Source organism: Ascaphus truei, chromosome 7 (genome assembly GCF_040206685.1).
Source record: "Ascaphus truei isolate aAscTru1 chromosome 7, aAscTru1.hap1, whole genome shotgun sequence".
Classification (NCBI taxonomy): Eukaryota; Metazoa; Chordata; class Amphibia; order Anura; family Ascaphidae; genus Ascaphus; species Ascaphus truei.
In genome coordinates, this window is record NC_134489.1 from 99,094,344 (window position 1) to 99,107,491 (window position 13,148).

Sequence of the window (13,148 nt, forward strand, 5' to 3'; positions counted from 1 at the left end):
AAGTGTTAGGTTAACCCCAGGGGTAGGCAACTCCAGTCAGCACTGGCCACCAACAGGTCAGGTTTTCAGGATATCCCTGCTTCAGCACAGGTCGCTCAATCAGTGGCTGTCGTTGACTGAGCCGTCTGTGATGAAGCGGGGATATCCTGAAAACCAGACCTGTTGGTGGCCAGTGAGGACTACCCCATGGGTTAAAGTATGCGGGACCAAAGTGAGTACATGTGGTAATACAATAGAAGTATAAGAAAGGTAATACTTTTAAGGAGTTGGACTTGGGCCCCATATGGGACATGTATAATATTTCCTTGTAGGCCGGGGTGTAATAGAATCCGGTTTTCTACTATTTACCTTTAGTCTCCAGTGCTGGCTACAGATAACTGTCGCACAAATATACCCGTGGTTAACTTTAAGCGTGTCTGCTTGTCATTTTGTATGCAGCATGACTTCATAACGGCGTATGGGGATTCTTTGTATGTCAATTATACTTTAAGTTGTGACACTGGCACACAGTGTATCAAAATTGTAATCCTTTAAACAGACAATCCCTCCGAGGACCAAAGTGAACTAATGCCACTGACCTGTTTAAAGGGTTACATTTGGGTGACTGGCACTTTTTTTTTATCCACATCCGACGCCTATAAGTATTTTAAAATGTGTTTACTCGTTGGGAGCGGTTTGCTTTCCTCTGGCTGCTCCACTGTGTGATGTCACTGGTGATGTCACACAGTGCTTATCGGAGTCCCCCTCCTCTACCTCTTCTTATCTGTATTGGGTCTCTGATAAGGAGCGCGTCGGATCAGGGTAAAGAAACACTTGATCGACAAACACCGTTCCCTTTTAGAGGCTCCTGAGAAATTCAACTTTGTAACTCATTTCCCAAAAGAGAAAGCAGCCAAACCTTGGCTATTAGCCTTGTTAGATTTGTTTAAGGAAGCCAGCTGGACTGTTAAAAGTGTGTTTTTGGTCCGCCAATGTGGGCTTGCCGCTTTTAAATGATCTATGCTGTATATCCCCTTTACCCGGCTAACGACTCCAAATGGTTGACAGGGAGGCTTGTGTATCTCCGTGCTCCATGATGCTGGCCCTGGTATACATCGAGAGACTTCGTCACAGAGACACCGAGTATTTGCAGCAAATGTCTTCCTCTGATCTCTTCCTCATATCCATGGTGAGTGGCAGGGATCATATCATCCAGCAAGGACAGGTTAAAGCAGGTGATGTCCAACTCCGTCCTCAAGGGCCACCAACCAGCCAGGTTTTATGGATATCCCTGCTTCAGCACAGGTGGCTGTCTTTGACTGCACCACCTGTGCTGAAGCAGGGATATCCATAAAACCTGGCCCTTGAGGACAGAGTTTGACACACTTGGGTTAAAGTGACCTTGTGCGTCTGTCACATGGTTGCTAATTATTCCCCAATGGGTTTATCCGCCTGTATGAGTTCGGACGATGAGCTTGTGTTGCTAAAGGTATTGTTTTGAAAACCGGCTTTTCCAGTCTTCAGATTAATTCCGGAAGTGTCTTTCATACTTGGTAAGACACTTAGCAGGTGACACGAAGGCTTTTCCTTGGGCCAGCTGTGTCATTGAAAAAAAGTGTGCGTGAGAATTAGGGTTTTTTGAACAACAGAGAGTGTCACTTCCCTTTTTCTGTTGTGAAGTGTTGAATAACTAAATATTTTAGTGAAAAAATAACCTAACTGTTGGGTGACTGAGACATTTTAAAATGTTTTTAAATAACTATTTTGTATTCATTTTGTGGCAGTGGATTACTTGACAGTGACACATTATTGCATGCTGTAACCACAACCGTCTCTTCTCTGTCTCTTCTCTGTCTCTTCTCTGTCTCTTCTCTGTCTCTTCTCTGTCTCTTCTCTGTCTCTTCTCTGTCTCTTCTCTGTCTCTTCTCTGTCTCTTCTCTGTCTCTTCTCTGTCTCTAATTACACAAATCCACCACCCTTTTGGTGAAGATGGACCCCCTCACATCCTCCCCCCCCCCCCTTTAGCCGACGCTCCGTCCCGCTTCAGAGCATGATCACTTGTTCTAGTACAGGGGTGGCCAACGCCAGTCCTCAAGGGCCACCAACAGGTCAGGTTTTAAGGATATCCCTGCTTCAGCACAGGTGGCTCAATCAGTGGCTGTCTTTGACTGAGCCTCCTGTGCTGAAGCAGGGATAGCCTGAAAACCTGACCTGTTGGTGGCCCTTGAGGACTGGAGTTGGAAACCCCTGCTCTAGCACTTCTCTGTCTCTGAAATATGCTTCTCTCTTGTACTTTGGTGACGCCCGTTATGTATTTGACAGTTTGAATCATATCTCCCCCCTCCCCTCTCCCCATCTCCCTCCTCTCCTCCCAGCTGTACACGTTAAGATTTGTAAAAAATCTTTCCTGAGGATTTGATTTAGACCAGGGGTGCTTGACTCCAGTCCTCCAGCCCCCCCCAAACAGGTTAGGTTTTAAGGCTAGTTAAGCCCCCCTACTGTAGAACATGCAACGTTTTATGAGCCCTTCTTTGCACAATCTGTTTACATTCTCCTGAAGATCTGGGTTATGCTGCTGCCAGTCAGGGACCTGGCGCTTGTGCCCGGCGCCCTGCTCGGCCAGGCGATTTGTGGCGGCTAGGCGCGCGCTCCGCCTGGGGGCGCGGCCACGACATCAGGGAGCTGGTTCGCCCTCATTGGACCGCTCGCCTGACGCGCTTGCGAGCGGCAAATTCAAATTTGCTCACGCTGGCGGCACACATTGCCGCAATGTTTCATCGCGGCCAGCGGGAGCGCGGCCGCTCAGCGCCACCCTGGATTGGGCCTTATGGTATAGTGTAAAGTGACATCACTACCTCTCAGCTGCAAATACCTCTCCCTATACACTCTAGGTTTCTGCTGGCTTTCGCTGTGTCTGTCTGTCTGTCTCCGCCTGCCTGCAGAGGAGGTGTAATATGTCTGCACTTAGCTTCCAGCTGATCCGCATCTAATCTCTTCACAGATGGTGGCCAGCAAGTACCTGTATGATGAAGGTGAGGAAGAGGAGGTATTTAATGACGAATGGGGTGCAGCTGGGAAACTGGACGTCCAAACGGTCAATGCTTTGGAGATGAACTTCCTCCGAGCTATCGTAAGACCCTGGTTCACACGTTCTCTGTATACACTTAATATTACGTTCATTTAAGCGGCAAAATAATCATTGGGCATTTTATCATATTTGTTACGTGCACTTCTCAAACTGCCCTTATCTGTCCCGTGAAAGGGTTAATGCTCTGGCAGGTATCTGGTCTTCACCCATTGTCACCTGCCTCCTGATTTCATTTGTCCCATGTCTCAATGTGATTTGCCCATTATCCTTTTAAAGCAGCAATCCCTTCTAACGACCCCCCTCTTTTATTTCATGATGGGAACGAGGGGGTCCCCAGAGCTGAGCTATTTTCGGCTCCAGGCCCCCCTGATTCCTGGGATACCTCACGGTGAAGGTACTGGCGTTACTTTCTGGGTTTAAATCCCTCGCTTACCTTTATCTGGAAGTATCTCGGGAACTGAGAGGTCCCTGGAACTGAAAATAGAAAGGAAGAGAAATATTCTGTTCACGTTCACAGTATTACGGGGTCCAATGGTAACCTAACTCCTGCTTTTCCTTCTCCCGCGTAGGATTGGAGTTTGTACACACACCCCAGGGAGTTCTTTGAAGTTCTGAGCTGGCTGGAGGGACGGTGAGTGTAGGAGACAGTGGTGACATCACCCAGGCCAGGGCGCACACGGTGACATTCCTCACCCCCTCTCCCCCCCCCCCCCCCCCCACCGGGCGCACACAGTGACATTCCCATCTCTCCTCTCCCCCCCCCCCCCCCCCGGGCACACACTGTGACATTCCACCCCTTGGGCGCTCGCGGTGACAGATCCTGGAAGCTTGTACGTTTGACAAATTGAAAGAGGAATTAGAAGGATCCTTAATAGTAATCGCCTCCAGTTTGTTTTCCACTCATTTTGAACTGTCTGTCGTGCAGACCCCCGGACAGATGCCCTCTTAGTTGTAGCTCTGAGTTGGGGGAGGTTCTGTGTTTGGGTAGGTTAAGCTTGCTGTCTTTAGCAGTACTTGAATCTAGTGTTCAGTGAAACTGTTATAGGAGAAACTTGGCAACTGCAGGTTTTTCTTGTACTCCTTCAGCCAAAAGGTGAGCCCTGTGTAATCCCGGCTTCCTATTAAGCGAGATTCCCAGCGTTTCCTGTCTGTAAGGAATCATGTCTCTGTCTCTCCCCCCCCCACCCCCTGCACAGAGTGGCTGAGAAGCAGGGCATGAAGCGTGGCTGGTTCACCTACACAGACCTGTGTGTGCTGCTGGAGCAGGGCCTGTGGCAGAAAGTCTTCAGTGACTTCTGTCAGCACGTAACCAAGGTGAGTGCTTACTCCCACCTAGGGGCATCCCAAGTAAGGGTTCTATGCCTTTCAGGATATACCTGCTTCAGCACAGGCTCAGTCAAAGAATGAAGGCAGTGGGAAAAGAAAACCACAAGCTTTCATTAAAAGGTTTAATCAGACAGGATGTAGTACTATACTCCGAACACACTGAGCGACCAAAAGGTGCTTCGCCAGAGAACCAGTGAACATGTCTTCTTTATGGTTCTAGATCAGTGGTGCTCAACTCCAGTCCTCAAGCCACCCCTCCCCCCGAGAGGTCAGGTTTTATAGATATCCCAGCTTCAGCACAGGTGGCTCAGTCTTCGAAGAAGTGGAAGGTCAACATTGAGGCTTACCCCCCCTCCCCCCCACCCCCAGACATGTCAGTTTTTAAGGATATACCTGCTACAGCACAGGTGGCTCAATCCAAGACTGAGCCACTGATTGTGCCACCAGTGCTGAAGCAGGGATATCCTGCAAACCTGACCTGCTTGAGCACTGGAGTTGCGCACCCCTGGGTTATACCCTTTACTAGCACTCTAGTCTCTGTGGTATGAATGCCTTTGAAGTGGCCGTCGGTTCTGCAACGTTTTCTCTCTCTCCTCCCCAGCTGGCTTGCATCCTGGGCCTGATGTACTTGACGGGAGTTGCCACCTTGTTTGCCTCCGTGGCTGTGTTCCAGAAGGCTACCTGGGAGGTGAATGGTACAGCGCTGCTTCGTTCAGCTTTAGAGCCGATTCCAGACGGAGGATCCCATGTTCCACTCCTCATCCCAGCACCTATTCCATCCGAGGAGATCCTTAGCCCTCTCGCTGCAGTACCCCCGTGCTCTCTAGAAGATGAATCTCTGGAGAGAAGGTCTGGTGTCACTGCCACCGCACTGTACCTCTGGGGCTCTGTGCTGACGGCACTTACTTATGGTGAAACGGGTGTCACCGAAGAAGAGGAATCCCGCCCCCCCGACCTGCCCTGCGCTTATTGCTCCAAATCTAGATCGCAAACCTGGCCTCGAACCGGCAGTCAACAGAACCACACTCACCAAAGATTCTTTTGTGCCTTCCCGGGACTGGCTCACTATGGCTCCTCCGCTGCAGTTCTTTGTCACAGTTGCCCAGCGGCATGCACCCTCAGACACCGGGACCCCGTCCTCCCACCCAGCTCCTTGCCTGAGATTGACTTGTCCGACGCTCTGGAGCTGAAGCGGTACTCTCTCTGTGCAGCCACTGATATTGCCCGGCTAAAAACATTTATTGTTCCAGGGTAGCCAGTAGGAGGCACACAGGCACCTCCTGGCAGAAATGAGACACACACGTCAAGCCTTTGCACATCACGGGAGGTCCAGGGGTGTGTTCTTTAGCCAGGAGACAGGCTCTGCAAATTAAAATGTTTTAGATCTTATGTTCCTGTTCTTTCTGTTACTCCACATTAGTAACCCTTGCCAGAAGTACATTTTAATGGTGTGTACTCGCCACATTAACCACCGCCCTGTTGGTAAGGCAGTCAGTGAAAAGCCTTTGACAAGCATCCATAAGACATTAGTAAAAGTGTTTAATAGACGAACGTATTGAGCCAGACCAGGTTGATCAACATCAGTAGACCCTGCCGAGTGTTTGAGCATTCTGCATTCACATTAAATGATTAATCAAGCTTGAGGACTTCCTGCAAATTGTTCTGCAACGTGTATGACCGATTTTAACTTTGGCCCTAATATTGGGAAAAAATGTTGCAGAAGTACCCAAATGCCCCCTCTCGTTCCCCCCACTTACAGCTTTTCCAAAAACTATGCCCCGGAGATCTTGTCACAGGCTTTTATATTGGGGGATTTATGCATGTTCAGTAGTCCTATAAATCAGTGGGGCTCAACTCCAGTCCTCAAGACCCCCCCCACCCCCTCCAACAGGACAGGCTTTAAGGATATCCCAGCTTCAGCACAAGTGACTGAGCCACTGATTGAGCCACCTGTGCTGAAGCTGGGATATCCTTAAAACCTGACCTGTTGAGGGGGAGGGGGGCATGACAACTGGAGTTGAGCTCCCTTACTATAAATGCTGTTTCCATGGACGTTGCCACACATCCCTGCTTGCACTCACATGAGGTTGTTTTGCAAGTGTAGAATTGTTATCGTTGAGTTTTTGCAGCGTGTTTTATATCTTAACTGTTGGTGTTTTAGACACAATGTGACAGAGCCACGGATGTCGGACTGAAGCGGGTGTTCTTCCTTGTTCACATGGTTCCTCAATCCTTCCGCAGCGGCCCCTACCCGCTGCTGCCACAGAGTGAATGGGTTTAACGATTCCTCATCCCTTTCTCACAAAACCAGTGAAACAGCCCCAGAGTGGCTCATCTTCCTATTAATCTTTAGGGTCTGATGCACGGGGGGCCAACTCCCAGTCCTCAAGGGCCACCAACAGGTCAGGTTTGCAGGATAACCCTGCTTCAGCACAGGTGGCTCAGTCGCAGACTGCTGCTTACGGGGCCCTTTGCTTCAGGGGTGCTCAGAGGCTGTTTTGCGAGTTTATTGTTTTTGCAGATTGTGCAGAAAGTTTCTACAATTTTCCAACGTCCCTCATGATCTAAATTCGCCAGAATATCATGATTATTATGGCGTACCATTTGTCGCTTGCCTGGCCGCAGCCTTAAACACGTTGTTTGTGACCCTTAAAGCGCCGTTTGTTCCCGCTGTCTGGTATCGGTCAAGTGATGGTTTAACACCGTGTTGAACACCTTGCCTGTTGGGAAGGCAGTGAGACCGATCTCAAGGGGCAAAGAAGTGATTGCTAAATATGTAAGATATGGCTTGCAGTGGACGTTTGTAGGGGGAAGTGCGTTTAACCATTTTACTGCCAGAAAGGCCTGTAATGCATTCCATTCTACAAGTCTTTCTGGCAAGCAAGTGGTTAAATGATGGGAATTAGTTTGGTACGGTGATTGGAATTGTTTATGTATAGGACTGGAGGCTTCTGGGCTGACTTAGCATAATATGGGGGATCAATAGGCATGATATAAATCTATATATTTTTTAAAGATGAGGTTCACTTAGTTTGGGGCGGGGATTCTGTCCGGTGATGTTACCACTTGACATGAAGGTGGAGGGTCTGGATGACCAAATACTACTGGTTTATTATCAACCTCTTAGCAGTTTTATACAAATGTCTCCAGGTTTCTATTTTCACTATAAGAAAAACACAAGGTATATTTTACGTTTGTGCATGCGTTTTACTGCGCAGCAGTTGGAAAGCTTAATGCAGAGTTAGACTAGTACTTTTTTTGTGTCCGTTTACCAGCAACTAAACCAGATAAAATGCATAAGTTCACGCAGCGAGATTAGCAGGAGGTGATGTCAAACTATAGATTGTATAGGACCTGCACCCTTTTATTTAAAACCTTTCCAGTATTCTATAGAATGTAAGACAAGTTAGCAGTGTGCTGATGGAGAGAGCTCAGGTATACAGCTTGTGATCAGCAGATACACAATGCATTCTTGTTCTAGCTTTTAATTATATCTTTCAGCAGCTCCCGTGAAAGGGACTTTGTGGTACTTTTTATATTATTTCTGAGCACTAGTTTGGTGGGAGCTAACTCTGAAAGGCCTCAATGTTTGGATTTGCTTTCTTTCAGAGAAAAACCCTGGTTGTGTGCCATGTTACTATTTTATAAAGAAACGTGTAATTTAACCATTATTTTTTCAAAACACAGGGTGTTGTAGGATATATTTATGGGTACTCTGAAATATACAATTGATCTTTATATGCCTTTCTAGCATTAACAGATTACAATTGCCAGTGGGATACATTGCTGAGCACTTGGGAGTTATTCTGCTTCTGGATTTTGTTTCCTTTGTAATTATTCTTCTGTTTTTTTTTTTTTCTCCGCACTTTTGTAGGAAACATGAAATCTCCATGTATTGCAATAAAAGCAGCATTTCTGTTCACTGCAGTATTGGTGTTTTAATTTCCTTCCAGGGACACCTTCACCCGATGGCAGAAGAAGATGCTGATCTCCCCTCCTGCGCTCGCTCCTCTGAACGCCTCTGGAGGAAATCTCACACCCGCAGACTTCCTTCGCTATAAATGTATCTTATCCTGTTTCAATTCTGCCCTCTCCCAGGCTAAACAAACCCCATCTTCCTCACTAATCAACACTAAAGTCTAAGGCTGCGCTTATAGTGTACCGCGACATCGCGCCAAAACAAATTGACTCCGTCGCAAGCGCTTATAGTAAGCGCGACGGAGCGATGTCGCGTCTAAAAATTTGGAAGCTGGGTAAATTTGATTTTTTTTTTTTAGAGAGACAGTCGCAACATGTGACTGTCTCTAAACCAATCAAATTGTGCGGCCCGCTCCCTTTAGTGACGTCAGTAGCGACTCGCTAAAAAACAAATGATAACTTTCGCTGGTGGCGACGGGTGACGTCATCGGTTGCAGTCGCCAGCACTATAAGCGCGGCCTAACCCGCGCGGCCTTTCCTCTGCCTTCGACGCTCTACTCAGATTACCCTCTGTTACCTGTGTTTCTTCACTTCACCTCAGGAATTTGCGGACAAAGGTGGATTACATTCGGCAAGACATCCCCTCTATCCCCATATTGTGCACCTCTTCCTAACTCTCCTCCGGCCTTCCTCTACACCCTATCCTCTGTCACAGAGGGTGTGTCCCTGCAGATCTCTCTCTCCCACCTGCCCTCAACCCCATTCCCTCCCATCTTCTCAAACCTCTTGCTCCTCCTATAATCCCTGCACTCACATATTTTCAACTCCTCCCTTCACTCTAGCACCTTCCCCATCTCCTTTAGGCTGCGTCCATAGATGGACCAGCCGTGCTGAGGCGTGCGGACGCTCCGCGCTGAGCCCCTGCATCCTCGATGAGGATGCCTTGAGAGGGGGCTCGCGCGAGCGTCCGCAGGCGTGCTCAGGCTTTGGAGTTTTCAGCCGAGCGCCAAGCTGTTTTTCAGCGCGCTGTCGGCTGAAAACCTCCAATCACTGCACAGCAGCGTCAACGTCACGGCGCCGTGACATTGACGTCAGTGCGTCGCGGGCGATTGGCCCAGTGACGTCACTGCCCCGCCTCCACCCACCTCCCCCCGGCTCCCTTCGCGCACGCTGGCTCGCCTGCAAGTCCGTGCAATCGTGCTGACTGAAGCAGGCGAGCCTCAGCGTTAGCGCGCCTCCGCTCTCCCCACACCTCTATGGCCCGGGCCTTAGACACGCAACATTTTATACCCTTACTCAGTCGGCGTGAATCTAATTATCGCCCTGTCTCCTGCCTGCCTTTTGCCTGTAAACTTGATCACCTTGCGTTATCTGGCTTGCTCCATTTTCTCTCCTATTCCCTACGATCTGGCTCGTGCACTGCTCACCTCCAACCGCCCTAACCAAACAAAGGGCCCAAGACAAAGGTCATTACACGCTGCTCGCATTACTCACCCTCCTTGCAGCATTTGATACTGTGGAGCAGGGCCGCGCAATCTATTTCCCCTGCCGGCTCTCGCACCCCCTCCCCACCCTCCTTACCTTGGCTGCGGTGTTCTGACATCACGTTGCCATGGCGACGCATCTCCAGAAGCTTTACAGAGGCCTTCGCCACTTTCCCGGCATTTAATTTACATGCCGTCGGGAAGCGCGCGGGGCCTCTGTAACCGCCGTGCCCCCTGCAGAGAATCTCACGCCCCCCTGCTGTGGACCACCCTCTTCTGTCCTTTCTCTAATATTTTTGGTATCCGTCACAGAGCTCTATCCTGGATTTCCACTTACCTCTCCCATCGTATTGTCAGTGTTGTGTTTGCCAACACCTCATCCTATGTCGATCTCTCCGTGGACGTACCCCAGGGGTCTGTCCTGGGACCTCTTCTCTCTTTACACACTCTAGGTCAGGGGGACGCAAACTTTTTTCCCTGCGCCCCCCTGCTGGCTGTCCCCTCACTCCCGCGCCCCCCCCCCCTACCCCAACTTACCCGCGCTCCGGCGTAATGACGTCACGTTGCCATAGCAACGTGACGTCACATGACCCCGCAGCGTCATTTTGGCGACGCAGGGAGGAAGCCGCCGGAGCCACGGTAAGTTAGGTTTACAGAGGCCCTGCAGCTCCCCCGGCACTTAATTTAAGTGCCTTCGGGAAGCGCGTGGGGCCTCAGTAAACCCCGCACCCGCCCCCCCGTCAGGGGGGTCGCACCCCCCAGTTTGCGCAGCGCTGCTCTAGGTGACCTTTATTACATCTATTGTATTCAAATATCACTTCTATGCTGATGAGACACATTTACTTTTCCACCCCTGCTGTACAGACCAAAGTCTCTGAATGTTTTTCCACTATACCATCCTGGATGGCCCTCTGCTGACTCAAACGTAACATGTCGAAGGCTGAGCTCCTCATACTTCCTCCCAAACCTGGCCCTATTGTCCCCTTCTCCATTAATGTTGGTAGCACGATCACACACACAGTATCACAAGCCTAGGGGTCACATTTGAATCCTTGCTCACATTCTCCTCTCATTAATGTTTTTCCTACGTAATATTGCAAAGATACACCCTTTCCTCTGTTTCCCTACTGCTAAAAGTCTAATGCAGGCCCCCCTCCTCTCCCGTCTTGGCTATTGTAACCTTCTAAAGCCCGGCCTTCCTACCTCCCCAAAACTATCTGAAACGCTGCTGCTTGAAACACTTTACTCTCTTAAATCTGTCTCCGTGTCTCTCCTGCTGAAATACTGTATTCTTTAAACAATTCTCTCTTTTAAGGCTATACACTCCTCTGCCCCTCCTTACATCTCAGCCCTAATTTTTACGTTGCAAATTGGATATTCAGAGTGGCACAAGATTAAGTGGTAGCTTGAAGGTTATGTGATGAGATCATCAGTGATGTGTATCCGAACATAGACAAAAACCTGCTCCTTGGGCAATGGAGCCATCATGCAAAATAGGGTTATGTTAAGTGTCCAAATGTATAGCCAACAGACACAGGAGGTGCCGAGTCTGTCCCAGCTCACTCAGTATTTTTCTACATGGTTGGCATTATCATTCTGTGTCCCCTGTACATCACCCCACAACCTAATAGTGTTAGCAGGTGACTGACTGCTCTATTCATTTGTACTTTATTTTAGCTAGAATATTGAGCCCTGGAGTATCTCCAGGTATACATGAGTAGCATTTGAGTGACAGTACTGCTCCCCTGCCCTGGTCCCCATACTTTAGTATAATAACTTTTATTTCAGAAAGCGCTTGTCTCCCAATTCGACTCGGTCACCATTGCAGTATAGCGCGCAGTACACCGCACACAGGATATCTACAGACACAGTCCCTGCACAGATGAGCTGACCATCTGTTTCTGGTGCCTGAGGCACAGGGAGATAAAGTGACTTGCCCAAGGTCACAAGGAGCCGACACCGGGAATTGAACCAAGTTCCCCTGATTCACACGGCTATTGTATGTAGAGTTCAGGTGTTTATGCTTGTGACCTTGGTTATGTACACGTTCTTGTTTTTACATATTCCTAGAGATTTATGTACACGCCTGTCTCTGTACAGGAGCACGGATTTCAGTGACTGCACAAGAGGGTTGTTTATTAGGGTTTCTTAGCAGCGGTGAGCAGCTCCTGTCCCAGGTGCACCCTTTTTTGTGAATGGATCTGATACCTGCACTGTTTGTTTTGTGACAGGCTCCAGAGTCAAAATGTTGATGTTGAAATAAATGTGATGTTTTGTGTCCAAAGCCTGGTGTGCCCACTTCCTATTACCCTTGTATACTTACCTTTGCTGCAGTCTGCACCAGGCAGTTCATTTACCTTTAGTGGAGTGCCACTACTACCTGTCTATCTATCTCTAGTGAGCACAGTCACATGTCTCAGACAGGTTTGCAACCCTGCTTTTCACCATTATCACCTAGCATACAGTGCTTCCACTGCAGCAAGGGATTCTGGGAAATGACATGCAAATGAGCAAATATATATTAATAATACATTTTTTTTAAATCGGGGCACACAATAACCGTTATAATCCAAAAGATTGGAGCAGGTGCTTCTGCTAACGTATTAAACTGTGTTATGTGAAAGGGGGGGAAAGCCAGAACACCAAATGGTACAATGAATGTGTCTTTATTAGCTCAACGTTTCAGCTTCCCATTGGAGCCTTTTTCAAGAGCTCTTGACAAAGCAACACATCTAGGTTGCGAAATGTGTTGGAGGGAGAATCTGAGGAGTTTTGTCCCTGTTGACGACCCATACTTACACTCGAGCGCTTAGGAGTGATGTCACCACAGCTGCAGTGCGGGAGTCCTACCAGCCGGCGCAACGGGACCACCGTTACTTTACCCGCACAAACTTTTAAGCCTTTTTAATCTTTGTATATTACGTGTACATTTCAAATACAGTAGTTTGTTATACTTCAAATAAATGTTTAATAATGTACACCATGTGGGTTGTGCTTGCTTGCGCTTCTGCATCCCAGAGAGAGATATATCTCAAGTTTTAACATCAGGACTCCCCTCACATGTCTAAGTGTGTTTGTCGTGTACGTTTATTATTGTATGCCCATGTGGGTGATACTCAATGGGGAAGACGGAACAAACGTTCCAGGAAAGAATGGCATAGCATCGCTCAGCCATACGCGTAGCGTTGAAGGATCGTAATCGCGACCAACTGACTTTCCTCATTCTTTCTGGCTGCTGCACACCAACTGACCTCATTGCGCCGTGTGATAATCCAATTGTGGCCAACTCCAGTCCTCAAGGGCTACCAACAGGTCCGGTATTAATGGTATCTCTGCTTCAGCACAGGTGTCTC

The 13,148-nt window shown here is 48.6% G+C and overlaps 1 protein-coding gene across 1 annotated transcript; it reads left to right on the top strand.

Moving 5' to 3' along the window:
* The first annotated feature begins 1,021 nt into the window (after positions 1-1,021).
* Positions 1,022-8,315, top strand: CNPPD1 (cyclin Pas1/PHO80 domain containing 1). Its single transcript, XM_075609624.1, has 5 exons — positions 1,022-1,168; positions 2,981-3,109; positions 3,637-3,698; positions 4,264-4,381; positions 4,995-8,315. Exons 1-5 carry the CDS (start codon positions 1,037-1,039, stop codon positions 5,646-5,648), a joined length of 1,095 nt encoding a protein of 364 aa, XP_075465739.1. The 5' UTR covers positions 1,022-1,036; the 3' UTR covers positions 5,649-8,315.
* The last annotated feature ends 4,833 nt before the right edge of the window (positions 8,316-13,148 follow it).

Bases quoted from the DNA above. Each gene is read 5' to 3' on its own strand.
- CNPPD1 (XM_075609624.1), top strand. From the start codon at position 1,037: ATGGTTGACAGGGAGGCTTGTGTATCTCCGTGCTCCATGATGCTGGCC. The intron at 3,110-3,636 runs GTAAGACCCTGG...TCTCCCGCGTAG, and splicing joins TGAACTTCCTCCGAGCTATC to GATTGGAGTTTGTACACACA. The intron at 3,699-4,263 runs GTGAGTGTAGGA...CCCCCTGCACAG, and splicing joins CTGAGCTGGCTGGAGGGACG to AGTGGCTGAGAAGCAGGGCA.